The sequence below is a fragment of the Xiphias gladius genome, chromosome 22, assembly GCF_016859285.1.
Source record: "Xiphias gladius isolate SHS-SW01 ecotype Sanya breed wild chromosome 22, ASM1685928v1, whole genome shotgun sequence".
NCBI lineage: Eukaryota > Metazoa > Chordata > Actinopteri > Istiophoriformes > Xiphiidae > Xiphias > Xiphias gladius.
The window spans coordinates 2,657,420-2,679,279 of NC_053421.1; the positions used below are offsets into that span (position 1 = coordinate 2,657,420).

General features: G+C 37.8%; 1 protein-coding gene across 2 annotated transcripts in view; it reads right to left on the reverse strand.

Annotated features, from left to right (window-relative positions):
- Positions 1-21,860, reverse strand: part of tsnare1 (T-SNARE Domain Containing 1) — a 178,246-nt gene that overhangs the window by 48,555 nt on the left and 107,831 nt on the right. For both annotated transcript variants that reach the window (XM_040118152.1, XM_040118151.1), the window contains 2 exons: positions 12,322-12,394; positions 2,810-2,892 (listed from right to left, as the gene is read on the reverse strand). In XM_040118152.1, coding sequence (XP_039974086.1) covers positions 2,810-2,892; positions 12,322-12,394 — 156 coding nt within the window. The remainder of the gene's footprint in view (positions 1-2,809; positions 2,893-12,321; positions 12,395-21,860) is intronic.

The window sequence follows — 21,860 nt, forward strand, 5'->3', positions numbered from 1 at the left end:
ATTTCAGTTGAAGTGGGAGTGATAAAGACAGTATGTAAGCACTGACAGAAACAGAAATGTCAACTGAAGTGTAAAGGTTGAAGGTAGTTGAGTTGTCATTTGAAAAGTAAAAATCTACTGAGCTGTTTGTTGATGTGCAAATGCTGCAAATAGGTGAAAATATCAGAGATATAATATATGAAATATAAGTGCAAGTACTGAAAACAGTTAAACTGTTAAAAAGGATGAAAAGCAAAAGATACAAGCAGTTGATAAATAACAGGTGAAAGCAGATTCATAAGTGTTGGGGTAGAAGTAATGGATCACATTTACTCATTTTTTTGTGTACTACATTTCAAGTCGCCTTTTTTGCTGTAATATGCGTGTTTGTGGGCTGCAGCAGCTGTGGAGTTTATATGGTTTATACAGCTCTGCTTTGTCTTCCTTAGTCTTGTTTCATTCTGATGTTGATTCTATAAAGAGTGGAAGGCTGTTTGGATTTTGAAGCTTAATGTTGCTACATAAAGTCTACGGACACACAACATGTTTTTTTTTTCTTTCTTTCTTTTCTGAAAAATTGTAATAAAGCTATTCAGAGGAGGGCTACTGTATATTTATAATTGATAATCAGTCGTCTGCATAGGCTTTAAAGTGCCTTTCTATAGAGAAGGAATTTATTGTTGGTTTAGACATAGGGCTCTGTGTGATTTTCAACCGGGAATGGTGTGATGATGTTCTTCTACAATATAAATTGATATTTTAATGCACTTCATTTTGTAGCCCAAAGGTGTTCATTAATTTAATAGCTCTATCAAATGACATCATTATTATTATCAGGTAACTTTTTTTTTTCCTTTGAGAAGGGCTAAATCATTATGGTTAAAGGACTGAGTCAGAACATCTTTGAAACGGCAAGACTCCTGGTGAGCAGTGGTGAGCACCTGCTGACAGTGGTCTGAGGAGGGACAGACCACTGTCAGCAGGTGACAGGGCATTGGGGGATGTGCTGGAACAAGTCTGATCCGTAGTGGCTCCACCTCACAGGACTTAGGGATCTGCTACTAACATCTTGGTGCCAGACACCACAAGACGCCTTCAGAAGTCTTATGGTCCATTTTCGTATCAGTAGTTCAATACATGTACTGTATCTACAAACTATAAAGTCTGTAACTTTTACAGTGTGATCTTTAACTGAGTGATCAGGTTTATATGTTAACATGGAGCTGTGTAGAATCTGGACTTGCCTCTCTCCACATCCATCGTTGCTCCTGTGTTTGTCTGACTTTGTGCCTGCCTGTCTGTCTCCTTTGTTTTTTTTATTCGATTCAACTGCTCTGCCTCTGCAACGACAACGGCTGTCTGGATTGGCGGAGAGCTAAATTGCTCAGTGTGAGCTCGGTCACGGCTCAGCTCTCCTTGAGATAACGAAATGACAATTAATGGGAAAGCTGTTGCCATTCACTCATTTGTTCACTCACTAGTAGTGCAGCAGTATGTGGGGACAGACAGAAATCGCTGCAGCCATGACAGACTCTGGAAACTGCCCAGCAATAGTTTTCACATTGAATAGCTGCTGATATGATGTTGAAAATCCATGTAAATATAGAAAAAATTAAAGTTGAGTCCATGATTAAAAAAATAAATAATTTCGTTATATAATTTCCAGAACTTAAATCTCACATTCTTCCTTTTACTGGCAGTTGATTTAATAGACAGATATCACTAATGGTCTAAATGTCAAAAATCAAAAAAACATATCTTTTCCACAGCCATCGGGGCATTGCAAGTAGAGAGTTCGATGCAGCTTCAAAGCTATATAACCCATGTAAAAAGGTATATCCTTTATTAACCCAGTGACACTTAAGTCAATATATTATTTACCATAGCCAGGGGCCACACCGAGTTCTGGTCTACTGAGATAGTCCCTGACAGAAAAGCAGGAGAAACATATATTTCCTTGAAAAGAAACAGCAAAAACAGATCCTTGGGCATTTATGAAAAAAGTTTCTCCAATATGTGCTGTAAAGTGGAAATTCTAGCCACCCCGAAAACCACAGAAAAACAAAACAAAGACCTAGCTTAGATCATTTCTGGCTGCACTTGTTGTCTTTTAATGCATTTTCCTCTCTAAGTCAATACACCTGTAGGATAAAATTGCAAATTTTATATCCACTAGTTTAACTGTAGGGCAGTGCCTGTTCAAAATGTGCCTGTTGGTAGCCTGATGGGAGTAATGGGTTCTATTTACAAACTCAAAGAGCAACACTCTGTGATGTCACTGATGAGCGGTGTGACATCATTATTTTTGTAGGGTTAGAGTTAGGGACTCCTCCAAACAACTTAACAGTACTTCCTTGGGTCCTCAGCAATACACCTGCCAAGTTTGAAGTTGATTGGATGAGCACTTTTGGAGAAAATCAAAGGACAGACACAAAGGCAGAAAGAAAGAAAGAAAGAGAGACAGAGATTTCTCCATTTATTAGTAGGATTATCTCTGTAAAAAAATAACACTTACCCCTGGAATGGGAATTATATGAATGGTTTTGTGTATTTATAAGTCTCCAGCCAAACACTTTATGTTTTTTCTAAATACATTTAATTTAACTAAAGCAAGAGGTAGTAAAGTATGACATGAAATTACATCATCTCTGTTATTATGCTAGTGGGGGATGTGATAAAGCTGTGTAATCTAGTTAGCAAAATCCTTGTTTGCATGGAGTGTGAGTGTGTTCTTGTGAGTGTGTTACAATGCAAAAGCTCAGTTTAGTGCACAAAATTAAAACAGGAACAAAATTTATGCAAACCACACACATGGGAAGGTCCAGTGTACCTGGTATTGGTTGACCTTCGCAAGCTCCTGATTGGCTGATTCCACATTGGACGATGCAGTCTGGATATAATCTTCAATGCTGTCTGAGAAAAGAAGGCGCAAACGTGTTAATGGGTCTCTTTCATTCTAGCAATATATAACAATGTTGTATTAAAATGTTGGTAGAAGAAAAAAGAAAACAGAAAATAAAAATATTCCGTTCCTTTAAGTTGGGGGATTCATGAGATGTTTAAAGAATGGTCAATTTAAAGAAGCAGAGCTCGACATATCTTGACTTTGAGTCACTAGTTTGGGTCAAGCTCCGAAACCACAACCTAATCTTCGCATAATGAACTTGATTGTGTCTTTCAATGCACATTCTCTGCCTGTTAAGCACTGACATTTTTCAAACTCTATGCTATCAGTTAGTAATGCAGACTTTCTGTTATAAATTTGTAGTCTCCAACTCCAGGCTAAGATACCTGCTGTAACCATCTCTTAAAAACCATTTGCCCTGCACCACTAGGTGAGTACAGGTTGTATAGGTCTTTGTCCAGGCACCAATCCTGGCAACCTTCCAGTCACTGAAGCCAGCTTTTGATTGCTGAGAAATCATGCCAGAACATAACTCCCTCCAAAACTGTCATTTTTATATGAATGTTTGTGTACAGGTTCAACAACTGAGATACAATGTGTTAATCAATTAAATTTAGTGGTGTTGGTAGAATACGCATAGCATCAGGTGAGCCAAGGTGGATCTGTGCCAACCCACTTTGCGCTCAGGCCCACCCAATCACAGGGCCTCAAGAACAAAGGGTTTTTACATATTCTCTAGATTAATTGATTACTGAAATTAAGATATTTACAAACCGCGAAGGGACAAAATCCTATTGTGTTTGTGTTGGTTCATTATTATTATTATTATTATTATTGTTAATTTATTTTTTGTCATTTTGTCATCCTGTGCCATCGGCTCAAATTGCTATGAGCCTGAATGAGCTACAAAACATGTTACTTGGCCCAATAACTGGAGATGATGTGCAAGTGCTTCCCGAGAAATATGAGCCAAATCGGCCAGATGGTGGTGCTGTAATTAATTCCTAAAAATGCAAAAGGCCCGTGCCCCTTACACCATAAGTCCTACTGACTTCAAATTTGACAAGCAGGCTGAGCTCAAATTGCTCTACAAAAAGCCTCTTGGACTATAAAAATCCACTATGATGGATTTTCTGCCATTTTGAAGCTTTTGAAAAACACATTTTTTACATCACCTCTTAAACCATAGGTTTGCTTGCTACCAAACTGTCTGTGTTATTATTAGACCCAGCTTATCAAAAGTTTAATAAAGCTTTATGATATCTTATTTGGTTTTCAAGATGAACTTCAAAAGGGCATAGCTTAGCACATAATTTAACCAAAGTCAACAAATGTCGGGCCAATCATTACAAAACTTGCAGTACCTGCAACATATCCTGAAAGTTTCATTCAACTCTACCACTAGGGGATACTTAACACAAATCAGACCATACATCAGAAAAATGTTTGCCCAATCATTACAAAACTCACAGGATATGTTTCATAACAGCAGTGAACCACGTGTAAAACTATTTTGAAATTGTTCAATAGGAGGTGCCACCAGTTCCAAACGTGCATGAGCCTGGTATAAATTGTGCCAAAAATCAATGAGCTGGTCTAATCATCACAAAACATGGTAGATATTAATGTTGAACTAAGGTTGTAAAATTATCTTAAAATTGGCCAATAAGGGGCACCACAAATCTACTCCATATGGCTTTACAGTATTGTATTTTTATGTGGCTTTTATTTTGAAACTAGGCTTTGTTTTTTGAGAATGGAAGCCTTTGAACTAGTGGCCTTGCTTACTTAAAAAAAAAAGACAACTGCATATATATCTGTGGAATTTCTCCTCTTCTGTCAATCTGCATGCAGTTTGCAGTAAAATAAATCATTACTTATTCAGTGTGTTGTCAGCGTAGGCCTAACATTGCTAGAGTAATGAATGGATACACAGTAAGTCATAATGGCAACAATGTCATTGGATGGATGTTGTGGCAGTATAAAATTTGCTGTTATGATTGCTGATGAATTACACACACAATTGAGAGGATTTGTCACGATAAACAATATGGAGACCAGTGTTGACTGGTAATGCGTGACAGTAATAATTTCACTTATTCCAGTAGCAAACGGTAAAACAAATTACTATTTCACGGAGCATTCCCAACGGGCCAAATTCACAACTGTATAATAGCTGATATATCCAATCCCATCCATTAGCCTTGGACCGATATATTGGTCAGCCGATCGTATCGGCTGATATTGGCCTATCTCAAATACAGTAGTTTAACACTGACGGGCTCAGGAGGTAGAGCTGGTCGTCCACTAACCGGAAGGTTCATGATTCAATCCTCGGCTCCTCCAGTCCGCATGTCGAGGTGTGCTTGGGCAAGATACTGAAACCAAAATTGCCCCCTATGTATCATTGATGTGTGAGTGTGTGTGTGTATGTATAGAAAAGCGCTCTGTGAATGCGTGTGTGAATGAGTGAATGTGGAGTGGTCAATAAGATTAGAAAAGCACTATATAAGTGCAGTCCAGTTACCATTTATGATAAGAAAATTCTAAGACAAACTCAGGAAAACTGTCTGAAATTCACAAGAGTTGGTTGTTTATTCTTGCGGCAAGAGAACAAGTTACACACTGAGAGTCTGCAGTGCAAATGTTCAAAAATACAGAGTTCACATGAGACTTTTATAATGCCAGATGGGTAGAGGCTTGCATTCTCGCTGACATATATCACACACATGGTGAAGATAGTTCTTTGCTTATCATACAGGAATAGACAAGTGATATGGCCTTGAGGAGAGGAACAAGAATGCCCTTTTCCTCTCTGGTGTTCACTTCCTCCCCTGGGCGAAGCCTCTGTCTTCATGAGATAGTTGCACAGACTCTCACACAAGTAATAATACAAGGTCAATACAAGGTGATTACACAGTCATGAGCATAAAGGGTAAGAATTTTTCCAACAATTTACCATTTGAGGCTGCTCTGGTTTCGTCTGCCAACTGCAAGTGGTTGTGCATGTGCATGCACGGTTATCATTCAAGTGGCAGGCTATATTGCGTTGCCCTGCATTAAGTTATGATTTTGTTTCAATCTAATCATGCTGGTGCCTTTAATGTAAATGCCTGTAATATCATTCCTGTCTACACTATAGGTTGGTAGGCATGCTTGTTAAACTTTGGACAGAGCCAGGCTAGTTGTTTCCCCCAGCTTCCAGTCTTTATGCTAATCTAGTTTAACCACTTCCTGACAACAGCTCCATACTTAACATGCAGACATGAGATTGATTTGTGTCTTGCAGTGAACCATGTAGACAAAATTGAGCTTGCAAGATGCAGCCTGGCCTTGTTTGTCTAGAATTTTCGAGTTATTGGAATAAACTTCAAAACAGTAAACATTTAATGCATATTCAAATAGTAATGTTGTAGTATTAATAGCTAGCTAATATTGATTTAAAATGGTTTAGCTTATATTCTTTTTGGTTTATTATTAATACTTGCTACGTATTTTTTGGTCTGACCCCATCATAGGGTGATCGCAAAAGTCAGACATTTCTGTTATCTGAGAAACAACTCTTACCATCACTTAAAATCCCCCCCCCAAAAAACCACATTGGAAATTTGGAGCAACCATGAAATAATCCTGACCCTGAGAAAGAGAACACTAAACGTACTCTTAATTATAGTTTTGTATCCCAAATTGCTGAATCATCCAGAGTTTAATGCAAGGACTGACTTTTGTTCATACTGTTACTTTTCACACACAGTCTTGACAAAACATTACGTGACAGCTCACCAACCCACCACTGTGTTACCAAGGATTACTAGTCTAATAGTTCAAACAGCGTTTACCGTACACCGTTCAAACAGCAAGGCTTCCTTTAAAGATTTTCAATACACAGAAGTTAATGGGATGAGACAGAATGGGTTTAATGAACTTGATGTTCCAAAATATTTGGTATCACCACATAATTATACACATATTTACAACTGGCCGATATCACTGAGTGGGCTATTGATTGTTTTGGTGTTGAAAGAGTGAAAAGGCTGTAACCAGTTCAGAGGTGTGGGGAAAGACTTCTCACTGTAATACTGTGATGGCCTAAAATACTGCACTGTTTGAGCTTGCAGAGAATTAACCTTTGAATTTACCAAGAAGGTAGAGATTGGGTGATTGAATTGTGCTGATGGCCTAAATGCATTTACTCCTTTCGGTGAGTTAAAAAAGACAGGAATACATATTTTAAATTACCAGTTATTGAAGTAAGGTTAATTATTCAGTCTTTTTCTGTCTATGTTCTTTTTTCATGATTAATTAATTGATATTGCTCTTTAAACAGTAATTTAAGAATATCTAATGACCATGGTCCCATTTTATAGTGTTTTTTGCAACAGAAGTTATTTTCCTTTTTCCAGAAATATTTGAAATTCTGTTCACTTGACAGCCCCTAAAACTACGAGGCGAGTGTTCACCTCCCACTTCCCAAGCACCCCACACCCATATGTCAAGATTGTGAGCATGCAACTGCCAGTCGCAGTGGCAGAGATATTACATCTGCACTGTGTTAAGTTTCTCTTAAAACTCTAGTCCCGTTTCTATAGTGAACATTATGCACATTAAAATTACAGCACAGAAACCAATGAAATCAATAAATATTTCCATGTTTGAATTAAGTCTCAAGAAAACAGAAATCTCAGATTAGATTTTCCATGAAATTCATGCTACAGATAATGCATCTTTATGTCTGTTATGAACATCTGAACAAATCTGCTGTCAATGCAACACACATAGCTTTGTTTATGTACTGTGCTCCTAGACATCTGTCCATTCACAGCATTAGGAGGACCCATTGTGCTAAAGGTTTGTATAAAAAGCATCATGAGTCAATGCAAGTCAATGAGGAAAGAAATGTTTTCTTGTCACACTAGCGGCGTGGCTCTTGGGATGGCAATGTTGGTTGGTTGTTGGTCCACCACTTTGGCCCTGATGTAAATATCTCAATAACTATTGAATGAATTGTCATTAAACTGTGTGCAGACATTCATGGGCCCCAAAGGATAAATTCTACTGACACTGGTTATCCACTTACTTTTCATCTAGTACCATCATCCAGTCAAAAGTTTAATTAGTCCAACCCTTTGGTTTAGGACCGAATACCTTAACAGACATTTATTTTTCAAAATCTTTGATCAGTGCTAATTAGTAAATGTAAGCATGCTTAACATGCAGAGAGAAAATGTTTAAATAACACTTGCTAACCATGTGCATGTTAACATTGTCATTATGAACGTTAGCCTGATGACATTAGCATCTAAAAGCAGCATTAAGCCTAAGCACAGCCTAATAAAACTGCAAGTGTTGTTGTAGTTTCTTAAGAACAAATATTAAAAGATGACCTGTGGAGTTTACCTTGTGTGTTACACACCAGAACACACTGTGTATATCCTTGGGTTCTAACAAATGAGTTTAATGAATTTCCATCCTCATACAACATTTGTAAAGCTGACTACTTTAACATTTTGAAACCTGCATTACAGCCATGTTTACTAGCTTGTAACGTTTCTTGGTGTATTACAGCCACCTGTAGGTCAGTGAAAAGATTGGCAGGAACATGTATCAAGTCATCTGCAGATTTGCTGTTTTTGTCATCAAACAAAATCAGGGACACACTCATAAAAAACTGCTCCAAAGTGCTACTAGAGGTCAAAAACTCCACAGGGATCCTTTAAAGATAGTATCCATTGATCCATTATGCTTTTTTAATGACAAACTGGGTTTTATATTTTCAATGGATACTCACGGTCCCCAGTGGATGATTCCTAATGTGATGACACCCTGACTTTATATCTCAACCATCAGGACAAACTTGCATTTGCACACAAAAATATCTAAATCTAATACACAGATTTCCACCAAACAGAAAACATTCTTGCTCTCAAGAGGATGAACTGTTTCACTCCATGAGGTCTAATCTAGCACCACCTTCAACCTGTCACAGTTTGATTCATTCAAGCTCCAAAAGGGATAAATGCTTTTAAGGACCCATTGAGATTTCCACTGCCACCTTCTGGACAAATTCATTCCTACGTTCCAAATACCAAATAAACACAGATCTATTGTGGATGATAATACCCAAGAGAAACAAGCCCCCAGCATGTCCAATCAAGATTTTAATCATCCTGAAAAACAAAAGAGCGTCCTCTTTTGATGTGTACAAATACAGTATACACCAAGAGAATGTATACTATATATTATACACACACACAGAGACATACATACATACCCATACACACACACATATATATATATATATATATATATATATATATATATATATATATATATATATGTGTGTGTGTGTGTGTTTTTAACACCTCTTTTGTGTTGTGTCTGCCAGAGTTTGTGTTTGCCTGCTAAACCAACCTTAATGACTTTATGATTGTGTATCTCCACTCACAGGCTTTAATGTAGTGTGTCCTCAGCCAGCATGAATAAACCATAAAAGCACTAATCCTTACTTCTTGAGCCTATTCATTTCTTTGTATCACCTGCTGCTTTTGCCACAAACGCCTCCACAGCACAATCACATATTTTTCATATCTTCCACTAGACCAAGAAAGCCTTGTTCAAAAAAGGCCAAAGGCAATTTCAGTCCATCCCTTTTTAATGGGGAGAGGTCTATTATTGCATGGCTCTGTAATGATCAGACTTGACTTCTGCTGTGGTATAATGCTGTGAACTCTGCAATCTTCCACTCTTTTCTTCTATCTCTCCATTCCTCCATTTGGGTGGGAGTACACTACGTACCTCAACTTTCCATGTCCAAAATGCCATATCAAATGTTTCACATACAAATGACAAAATGGCTGAAAAACTCAGTGTAGTTCATACATGTCGAATAATCTTGAACAAGCATGAGATTCAGCTGGATTCCTGAAAGCTCAATTTTAACTTTAATTCATGAATTAAGAGTCCTCTTGCAAGTAGTAGTAGCAGTTACCTGGATCTTTGATTAAGGGCTCCCTTGATTCTGTATGTTAAGCTACGAGCTACAAGGGAAGGTATGTTCGAGATACATAGACTCAGTTTATTACTGTAAGTTGTTGAACTTGGGTGAAGTTCAATATAAGTATGGTTCATTTTAAAACCTTTACATGCATATTGTAAATTCTAATCCTGTTGTTGATCAGTTCCTTTCTTTACTTGCTGCTAATGCAACAGCAGCTGTTCCTCCATCTTGATAAATTCAGTGCAGTATTCATTTCACAGTACTAATTCTGTCAGTACAACAAAAAATCAATGCCATACCCAGTACCATCCCTTTTTTCCAGGAATTTCCATTACTAAATTATTTTGCACAATTGTATGTTTTGACCTCCTTGAATTTATTTTAACATTAGGTGAACAGTTGCGTACTGCTCACTATGGGTAAAACATTTAAGCATGATGCAATTCTCATATAGGTGTTAGGTGGTCTCAGCAGATGTTTTATCTTTAACGGTTGTTGGAAAACACCTTCTTTAGTATGACGTCATTGATTGGGGTGTGGCTAGAGGCAGAACATGCTTGAAAGTTTGAGAACGGTCTGAGTCAGGCTGACTTTAAAGGGTATTTAAAGGGCATCTACATTAGCCTGACTGAAGGCAGCAGACAAAAGGAGACTCTACAACAAAAAGGCAGCAATTAGCACAAGTTATTTCTCCCCATTCTTTCCAGAAAATGACAACACACACACACACACACACACACACACACACACACACATACACACAGACACACACACACACACACACACACACACACACACACACACACACACACACACACACACACACGTCTAGACTTACTCTTCACACCAGTTTTCACCAAAAAGCTGAATTGTGCATAAAGCATTTAGTTCTTTGCTATTGTTTTCATGTTTTGTGCCCTAACCTTCGCCATTAACAATCTTTGAAATGATAACACACAAAGGTATATGAATAATCTTCATTTATATTTCCTTATGGAAACGGACAACATTAACTTAAAAAAAAAAACATTTTAACAGCATAATACTTAAAATGAGACTTGTGTGTTCAACATGGCCGAGGACTTGATGTAAAAAAACACATCTTATCAAAGCTAGTATGGTAATCAGAATTAGCACAGTAATTGCTAGTTATTACATGTTAACACAGTAGTTCTGCTAACCTCTTCAACTCCAGTGTCCTACTTTTGGGTTTTTACAAAGACATGTTGAATGTCAGCATTGCTCCGACCTGCGGAACTGTTTTAAAGGTCATAAAGTAACAGTAAGTAAGTAAAAAAAAAGTGTAGACTTACAGAGAATGTATACAAAATTATGCAGAGAAACCGCTTCATATTTAAAGATGCAGTCATGAAAACAAAAAACATAAACACAAAGGTCTCAATGGTCCAAGGTGCACTCAGTGACATGTTCCTTTATAATGATGAACATGGGCATTGTAGTGTGAAAGACCATTGTTAACCTTGGAAATAGTAGCATGAGAAAAATGACTTATTTCATTGTCCTCTTTCCAGCTTTTCCAGGGTTTTCATTTGCATCTCAAGGCCATTAGCTAGTGAGTAGAAGCTGAATAAAAAAAAAAGGATTCTGCTGGTGAAAATCTCCTCCTGTTTGAGTAACTTTTAAAAACTATTAAAAACGGAAGAATCCAAATGTTTCAGGAATTTACTGAGCTTTAGTTAAAAAAAAATGAAATGATACATTTGTCAGGTTAATTTTAAAGATTTACATCTTCAATGGGAAACAGTTGGCTTGGGGCTGAGTACCATAGACAGGGTAAGGAGGTCAGAAAATACTAAGAGGCAGACTCGTTTTGTTTGGTTTTTGTTTTTCATGGGATTTGTCTACAATAAGAAATCTAAAGAATAACACCAAGTTTATCCTTTAAATGAGTCATTGGGAGCACTAAAGGTTAAAGGGTCAAATTAGCCTCCCAGTTATTTATTTGGCTAAGTAAGCCACAAAACAAGCTGTAGATGAACTGACTCTCCTCCAGCCATTGCTGGGAGTTTTTTGTAGCAGAGACTACAGCTTAAGTTTCAAATTTGAAAAGTCATCAAGTCATCTGCCTAGTTACACCTTTCAGTTATTCTCAGAATTGATCTACAAATCCATCACAATATTATTATTCAAGTATGTCTATTTGTCTATGTTGTTGTTTGACATTATTAAATAAAAGCCAATTCTACAGTAAATATTCATAATGGAGCTAGACATAGCTGAAGGCAGATTTGAGACTCAGCAGCAAAGCCTCTATATCTGCGTATTAAGTTTTGTTCTTTTTGCCAAATCTGAATCACTGCAGACATATACATTAATCAGGTTGTCTAAATGGATTTGTTATATCTGGCCACTGTCTGTATAAACTCACAGCATTTCACAGTACACATACACACTAAACATGCAAACAAAATCTTCTTACCTATGGCGTCTCCTTGTTCATGGACCATACTGGCCAGATCCTTCATGATTTGACTAACGTCCAGCATGTCTCTCTATGGAGAAAACACAGAGTATATATTAATGTTTCAACTCAGTGTCTGAGATCAGTCACTGGCTGGAGAATAGCTGAGAACACGTGAAAGGTACAGAAAACACAGATTGATGACTTTGAAACTAAACAGGTATCAATTATGTTAGCAGTCTTTCCATTTAATAATTTAATGGAAATATCATCAATACCTATTAATTGCTACCATGTTTTATTTTATTTCATTTTATTATTTTTATTTTTATTTTCTGGTTCAGATTCTGGGTTTTAAAGAAAATTTGCAAAGTGTTTCTTCACATATCCAAATATGGAATGCTGATCTTCTCTGTATGTCATCTTGGATGCATCACTGACAGAACACAAAGCAAATTGTTGGTGTGTCACAGAAGCATACAAAGTCAAAGGACGAGTACAAGTGAATGTAAATAGACACAAAAATTTTCCCAGGGCAGCCCAAATTTAAGCTTCGGACAAAACTGAAGACTAGCTGAAACCTACAGAGACTGAACAATCCACACATAAAAATTGTTTTCAACAATCTGCACAGATTTTTTAGTCTTTTGAATGATCTCATTAGACAGCACGTTTAACCACTGCTGAGTAACCACTGGAGTTCTGGGGTTAGACGACCCTGCAGATCCGGCGATATTAAGCTCAGATTGTCAACAACAACTGACCCAGACTGGAAAAGACCCGGTCCATCAGTCGTCACACCCAAATCATATTCATAAGTGGCTCAACAGTGAAAATATGTGTCTCTGCCTTAAGATGAAGATTCCTCCATCGAGTTGAGGAGGTTTAAATTTGAGCAAAAAATGTTAGCTTATGTCACAGCTTTGGGAAACTTGCATTACCTAGTGTAACTTTCGGAGACGAGAACAAGAGAGACAAGAGGGAAATAATAGAAGGAACTGGGCTTCCGGGTGAGTTCCCAGATCAGTTAGAATCAGCAGCAGAATATGGATTTCTGGAAAAAAAATCAGCTACTTTTAAGGTGCTTGGAGAAGGTAAAAAGTGCCAAAAATCTGTACTCTGCCATCAGTTAGACTTTGAGCTTTCACACATACACACACAGGAACACACTGTTGGTGTGTACATTGATGGCTAGCATACAACTAACTTCTGTACAGTCAGTATACTGGCAATTTGGGGTGATTAAACACAGATTGCACAAACAGTCTAGTGTTCACATTTAGACAAATAACTCAAGGTAAAAATTAGAAAGTAAATTTGTATTTATGGGCTGCGTATGTCAAGGTGCTGACCATCTGGTTCGCTGAACATAGGATTGCTTCGTTTTGCTGTGTGTGAAAAGATGCAAATGAGAATCAGCACCTTTAGGTCTTATTTGTTTGTCTATAAAATGTAAACAGATACTAAAAAGAACAGACACATGGCAATATCTTGAAAGTCCAAACCCCCTGTTTTCATTTTAGATTCAGTTTACTATTAAACAAACAAGACAAAGAAAAAAAATTTAAAAAAGCATTTGAGAAACTGAAGCCAGCGAATTGTTGCCATTTTTGCTTCAAAATCAAAAAGTAACTGATTATTGAAACTGCTACTGATGATTTTTTTTTTTTTTGATTTGTTGATTAATCAATTAATCACTGATTTTAATTGTTTTTCCTATTTGTCGTTATTATCTACCAAAGATCTCCTTCTTTGCCACTGTTTTGGTTTGATTTGTTAAAAGAGTTTAAATAAATTAAATCTTAAGTAAAGACGTACAAATAAAATACCAAAGTATGGATTACATTTTGTTCTGCCTGGACATTTCTAAGTGTCTTCATCAATTCAAGTCCTAATTTTAAAAAACCTCATTCTTATCCACAGTTATTGTTATAGAGATGCTGCGCAGTGTATCACATGTTAAACTATATATGGATTTGTGTAGAAAAAAAAATAAAATTCAGTCAATTTGTGTTTAATCCTAAATGTTGGGTACTAGGGTAGGTTAATAGTTAAACAAAAGGCGGTCCAAATTTTTTGTTCAATAACTTCTCTGTCAGGTTACAGAGCAAACTAGAGCAGCTATGGTTGACCGCAGCTAATTCTCTACAGTCTGCCAGCTTTGAATCTGCTCTCAATGTTCTAACTCAAAGCAATATGAAAGCTTATAAAACCTCTGTCTATCTCCTCTTCACAGGTCCCCCCCTTTCCTCCATTATGGCACTGTGCAATCACAGCTGCGTTTGTGTAGCCTAAACCATTGGGCCATCCATCACAGGTGGCGGAGATTGCTGTGGAAACTGGCAGCCATCCTGCCACTTGGCAAAAACCATTTGAATGGGGCCAAAATGGCCCCTGGCAAACCTCGTGATGCTAAAGACTTTTTTGCATTTATCTCTGGGCAACCCTGTCTATCATGCTGTAATAGAATAACAAATTTATTTTACCTGGCAAAGCATTGGGCAATCAGGGCTCATTTCATCATAATGACAGAACAGTGTGTAACTAATTTAGCAAATAATGTGTGGACGTGAATATGAATGGGCAAATAGAGAGAGACACACACAGGGAGAAGGCAGAGATGTGATGGGTTGGGACCCCTGCCTGAAGGCTGAGTGGGTGGCCAGGCTTTGGGCCAACACTGTGCCCTTTTCCATATTTCATGGGCTTTAAATTCTGCTCATGGCCAATATAGCAGCCACTGGATACTGGCACTGGGCTGGGAACCAGGACTGGAGATTTTTCAACAGGTTTACTAGAGGAAATTTCCTTGTCACCCAGGTCAAGTATGTCAGCACTGCTTGGAGATACAGTAGTTACTCCTTCAGTTCCTGTGTGGACCTGATCAGGTGCAGGAAAAGTAGGCAAAGTCTATGTGATGTACCTGACACCTTCAGCTTGGTTCACTTGGTCTGGACTAAAGAAAAAGATTAGACATTAGTTGTTTTTCAGTTCAGTCTTTTTGGTCTTCACACATGGCATGTCACAAATCCATGCTAGATACTAATTCTAAGCAGGTTTTTGGTCATGTTTACACTGACAGAGTGGCAAAATGTTATGTAGTGAAACCAGACAATATGCATACTAAATATGGTTGATTTCTGAGTATGCCGTTGATGTATACTATTGACCCACAATGCAATTAAAAAAAGGAAATGGATGAGCTACTCACAATTGACATCTCATGTTGCCGGTATTGTATCATCCGGTAACTGGTTTTAATGTTGTGGCTGATTGGCGTATTTATGAACTGCAGGTGAGACAAAAATTTTGGCTCACTGCTCCTTGTATTAAGATCATTGAAATGACTGGAGTAGTTTTTCCTTGTTGCTATAATGAGACAGAGAACAATGGCTAATATCAGTTTGATTTTAGTGTAACTTTAGCTGCCAATATCAGAAGAACAGAGGCGACAGACCATGGATGACTTAAAATCAGACATTGAGTGGATATTCCCACGTACTGCTTATTGACAGTTACATTATGGGAAGAGGAAAGATTACATATGCATCTCAAAGAGATACATGCATTAACACCTTTTCAACATCTGGCTAGAATGCATCTCAAACCAGAAGTGGATTGAGTAATCAAATATCAGTCTAACTTGAAACTTCTTGGATTCATTTACACTTAGACTTTTGTGAAATACTACCGATATACACTCACTGAGCACTTTATTAGGAACATCATACTTGTACTAGGCTTTGCCTCCCTTTGCATAAATTTCGCAAGATGATGGAAACATTCCTTTGAGATTCTGGTCCATGTTGACATGATTTAGTCAAATAATTACCACATCCCAAAGGTAGTCGACTGGATTTATATCTGGTTCTGTGGAAGCCACTGAAGTACACTGAACTCATTGTCAGGTTCATGAAACCAGTAACATTAATATGCTGGAAGTAGCCATTAGAAGATGGTAAACTGTGGCCATAAATGGATGCAACAATACTCAGATAGGCTGTGTCATTCAAACCATGATTGATCAGTATCAAGGGGCCCAAAGTATGCCAAGAGAACATTCCCAACACCATTAAACCACCACCAGGCTGGACTGTTGACACAAAGCACGTCAGGTCCATCGATTCATTCTTTTAATAACAAATTCTGACCCTAGCATCTGTGTGTCTCAAGTGTGTCTGAAGCCTCAGATTTCTGTTCTTGGCTGACAGGAGTGGAACCAGACGTGGTCTTCTGCTGTTGTAGCCCATCTGCCTCAAGGTTGGATGTGTTGTTCATTCTGAGATCCTTTTCTGCTCACCACAATTGTAAAGACTGGTTATCTGAGTTACTGTGGCCTTTCTGCCAGCTCCAACCAGTCTGGCCTTTATCCTCTGACATGTCTCATCATGTGTTTCCTTCCACAGAACTGCCACTCACTGGATGTTTTTTTTGTTTTTCACATCACTGAATAAACTCTAGAGATTACTGTGCATTGAAATCTCAGGAGATCAGCAGTTTCAGAAATACTCCAACCAGCCCATCTGGCACCAACAATAATGCTACGGTCAAAGTCACTGAGATCACATTTTTCCTCATTCTGATGTTTGATGTGAACAGTAACTGAAGCTTCTGCCCTGTAACTGCATGATTTTATTGCACTTCTGCCATATGACTGGATAATTTTGTGAATAAGCAGGCGCACAGGTGATCCTAATAAATAAAATCCTTATGAAATGGAATATTTGACAGCTACAATAACACCCACTTGGTGAAATGAACTACAGATTTACAAAAGTGTCAATAAACCAATTGCAGAATGGCCATAAAACCACCATCACTGACAATTAGATCTAAACAAAATTCGCTCTTAACTCTAATACAATCAACTCAGTGAATTAAAAAAAAGAGCTGTACAAAGTTTTTATGTCTGCTTTGATTTGTTAACAAATTGTAACAAATATGTAACATGATATAAAAAAAACAACAACAAAAACAGCTAATTTAGGATTTATTTTCAAGGCTAGCAACAAAGGAAAGCATTTTGGAATCATGCATGAATCCTCCCAATTGAGACTATCAGGAGGTTATCCTGTTGTTCCAATTTTGGCAACATGACGTGAATGCAAGTTTAGTGCAAGTTGAGTGTAATTTTCTTAGGACTGTTAGAAATTCTCTTTCATATGTTTCCTTTAACACAACATGTTTATCATTAAAGTCAAGGGGAAATTGGCAATATAAAAAATTAAAAGAACATTATTTTTGAGTGATTCACCGTGGATCACTCAAGGGGCACGCTCTACAGTTGACCCTCACCTCACCTCCCTGTGAGGCACACACGCAAAAAATGGACTTCCTTTATAGGGATCAATAAAATGTCATAAAACTAAAACTGCGGGGACAGCAAAAACACAATTAAACTTGAGGCCAAGATAAATAAAAAGTAAATAAAAAAAAATCAAGCCTGCCGAGAAAATCTGATTGACACCTCAGTCACTAGCGCTGCATGCCTCACATTTCTCCAGTCACAAGGATCTGTCTGATACTAGCGGATAGGAACTCTAGTGGGAGAGATTGCAGCTCGATCCAAAGCTTTGCAACCTGAAGATTGTTTGATAGAGGATGAGCAAAAAAGGAAAAAAAATGATTCCTCTTTCCTGTTATTTTCATGCTTGTATTATCCAAAGACTGTTTTATTCATCTACATAGAAGTCAGTTTCAGATTCAGTGAACGTCCCCTGTGTGATTACTTTATTCTGGTTGTGTCTTGAAAATCATACTTTCTTTATTAACAGTAAAATTTACACGGCACAGTTTGATAACTTACAATGTAACAGCACAGTGAAGATGATTTACCTTCCAACATATGACAGCAAGCAGCAGGGATTAGAGACAGCACATGAATCTCTCAGCAGGGGTTTCATGCAACGAATGCAGTTTACAGAGGCCAGCAGCACACATGCTTATATGTCATTCAGTCTTAGACTGCAGAGCCGTGATGAGACAAAACAGCCCAGCATGGATGTTTCCTCTTGTGCCTGCAGAGGGAAGTGTGGCACAGTAGAGCAGTCCTGTCAACCTCTTTAAGGTGAACCAGCTTCAGTAATAAGAGATGATTAAATATGCAAGTCAGCTACGAGGAGGTAAACCACTGATAGACAGCAAGACCCCCGAAGAGGCATCTGGGCGAGTTCAGGTGTTTTCACACCTCGTTTGCACTGAGAAGTTATTTGGAACTCTGAAGTGCTCTCTCCCACTTAGTTTGCTTCTTTTGGCCAAATGAGTGCACAGCACAGACCTCACTGAGAGAGAAGTCTCTCACTACATCCGCAAACCAAACTGACGACTCCTCTGGATTGTGAACACGATCTGACTGATCAAACTACGCCAAGTTTGTTCATGCGATTATGTTCATTCATGTAAAATAAGAGTGATGTGAGCTATGTGACAAAGGCGAAATTTATAACAGGGTTTCTCAACCACTGCTGGCCTGTAACTGTGTTTAGAACGAGGGCTTTTTTTTCTCTTTTCTTAGAGTGTGTCTTTGGACTCTTAAATCACCACAAAATTGTATGTGCTGTGATTTGCATTTCATCATGTCAACTGCCATATTCAGTGCAATGGAGGTTGATAAGCACATAACAGTTTGCATGAGTCAGGTGTAGTAATACCAGTTATGCAAATTGATGGTAACATTTTATTCAAATTAATTAACAAATACTAACACCACTAGCATAAATTTTCTCCATATGACGTGATGGATTTCAACTTTAAGAAATGGAAAATTTGTCGTGAGAGGAGAGTATATTCAAATATAAAAGCTGAATATCCCTAAATTAGGAATGAGGTGGAATTTTAAAGGGACATACCTCGGATTTTTCCCATAATGGTAAGTTTATTCATTAGGAGTACTACTCAGCCTCTGAAAACTTTGTCAAGTCTGAGAAAATAACCCTGATAATGCTATTTTTTGTATTATAGGAAATGTAGGACCCAGTGTTTTGGATCTCCGATCATACTGTTGACTAAAATCCGACTTTATGAAAATGCAATACTTAATTGTTGGAGTACTGTTTTAACTTGGAGACCCCAGCAGTTACTGATGAGCAGCTACAGCATGAATAACAATTTAATTGTTATAGCCACTATTGATTCTAGACTAAAATTAATAAGCTTTAATGTAATTTGCCACCTTTGTGTGCTAGCTGAAAAGACTTTTGAGAAAAAATACTTCAGATTTAGTGCAAGTTATGGCAACTTTCACTTTCAGTTTTTCCTTTTTGTTTTAAATTCATATATCAGGGGTTTTTTTTCTCAGTAATGTGTGATTATTTCAATTATGTCTGTTTCCAACTAATGACACTGTGGCTTTGGTATTTTGTTTAAAGCAATATTAAAAATTAAATAAATAAATAGAAACCGGTGATGTTGAATTTTCCTGAGTGAGGGAAGAGGGATTTCAGTAGTTCTGATTTTACTCCTTGAATAGTGAAAACATAACAGTATTACCCTTTGTTATTAGCTTGTTACCGTATTATTACTTTTCTTTTCATACACATATTTGCTGAAATAGAGAAGTTAACCAGATATTATCTGTGTATTACTTCTTTAAATGTCATTGTATTACTCTGTTAGCCCCATTATAAATTATTTTTTAACAAGCTGTAGAAAGCATTACCGTAACCTTCTTTATGAAATTATTTTGCTCCATACTGATGTGGTGAAACTGTGTGAAGCTGCAGAAAAGGCTGTCATGCCGGTGCTGAGCAAATAACTGAGAACTGTGGAACATATGCTGTATTGTATTGTGCGGGGCAAGTTGTTGTGTATCTCAGGTGGAGTCTGGTTTAGGAAGCACATTAACTGACCCTGCCCTGACAGTTGTGATTTTGCAGTGTTCAGTGACGTATCCACTCTCCACAGGCACTTTAGTCACCGCTGTCACCGCTTGTCATTTCCAGTCCCGTCTGTTTCCGCTGTAGTCTGGCCAATCCATAGCCCGCAAGGGGGGTAAGGATTTCTTTACTATGAGCCAAGCAGCTAAGGGAGACTCTGTGCTCCCAATCAATCCTGGATGTAGATAGTCTGCAGCCTTAGATGAACTCAATTTGAACAAAGCAACATTTTTATATACAAAGCCAGACAATTTATCAGTTTATATCACACTGTAGGGCAAGTGTTCCAGATACACTCATTTAGATGTAGATACATATGATCACAGCATACTTGTATTCAGATGATTACTAACAGGACATCCTCTCAACATAGAGAGGTGGTGATTCGAAACAAAAGGCTCACCTTCTCCTTAACCACAGCAGTGAGCACTCTTCAGCACCTCCACCCCCACAAACATGTAGGCCTGAGATTAAGCGTATGATTTCCTGGCATATAGGCGGTGTTATGAAACCCCTCCAGAATATTACATATAAAAGTTACCTCAACTCACCTGCCTCTTGAGCATTTCGTTATAGTTCCCTATGTGCATCACTGAGAAGACAGCGACCCACTGGCTTGCTGTTTTATTGAATAAGGCACTTCAAAACAAATGGGAGGAAACCTTCGATACCGCAGGTGCAGGGTTATCGCTCTGCATACTGAGACATGGGCAGATCTCTAGCCTCTTCTATGTCTGGTAGTGTTCTGCATACTTTATCATATTACAGATGTTTTCTTCTATCTGAATGAATTTGAACTCTATCATTCCATGAAGTTCACCTAACAAATACCACAGAGGCACAGACTTTGGCTCTAAACACCCTATCAACAAGCATGGTGAGAATATCTTGCATTAAAAAGTGTGACAAGGCTACAGATATCTACCAAATGGATGCTTTTCAAAACAAGACAACCGTCTTAATTTTAGAATATTAATCATAACATATAAACAAAAAATAAACCAGCATAGAAATAGAAGTCAGAATTAAAATCTTCTTATCCTCTTCTCTGCTCTTCTTATAATTGTGGCTTCATGTTCAAATATAAAATTTAATTTGACAGTAACCATCTTTTGGCCCCAAGTAGAAAAGTTGTTAACACAACATTGACATACCATCACCTTTTAAGTTGATATGGAAAACTCCTTTGGCAAACAGTTGCCTATTTAAACATCAAGCAGTTGCGGAGCAACATTATCATTCATTTGGAGTCGTGTTTCCCATCACCTAATGAAGGTAAATGACCCCTTTCACATTGTCACACTGTTTTCAATTGTTCGTGGAGACATTTTTGACAAAAAATATATGGATTATAGCTGATTTAAAGACTTCACATACATGTATACTTAAGACCAAATTGGTCTTAAGAGCATAGTATTGTCCCTGTCGCCCAGCACTTTGGGGACCTGGCTTTAGTTCAGATGGCCCTCTTGCTTGGCAAGGCCTTGTCAGCAATATAACTCGCACTGTTGGCAGTTCAGTGAATGATAAAGTTCTTTTTGTTTTTGTTTTTTTAATACTATGAACTCCAACTGGTTGCGGAGGGGATCTAAATGACTTGACACAGTGGTATTCCCAACCCAAGGGCCCCGGAGGATACACAAGGCCATCCTATGTGGAAGTTACATGATGAAGACACTCCTT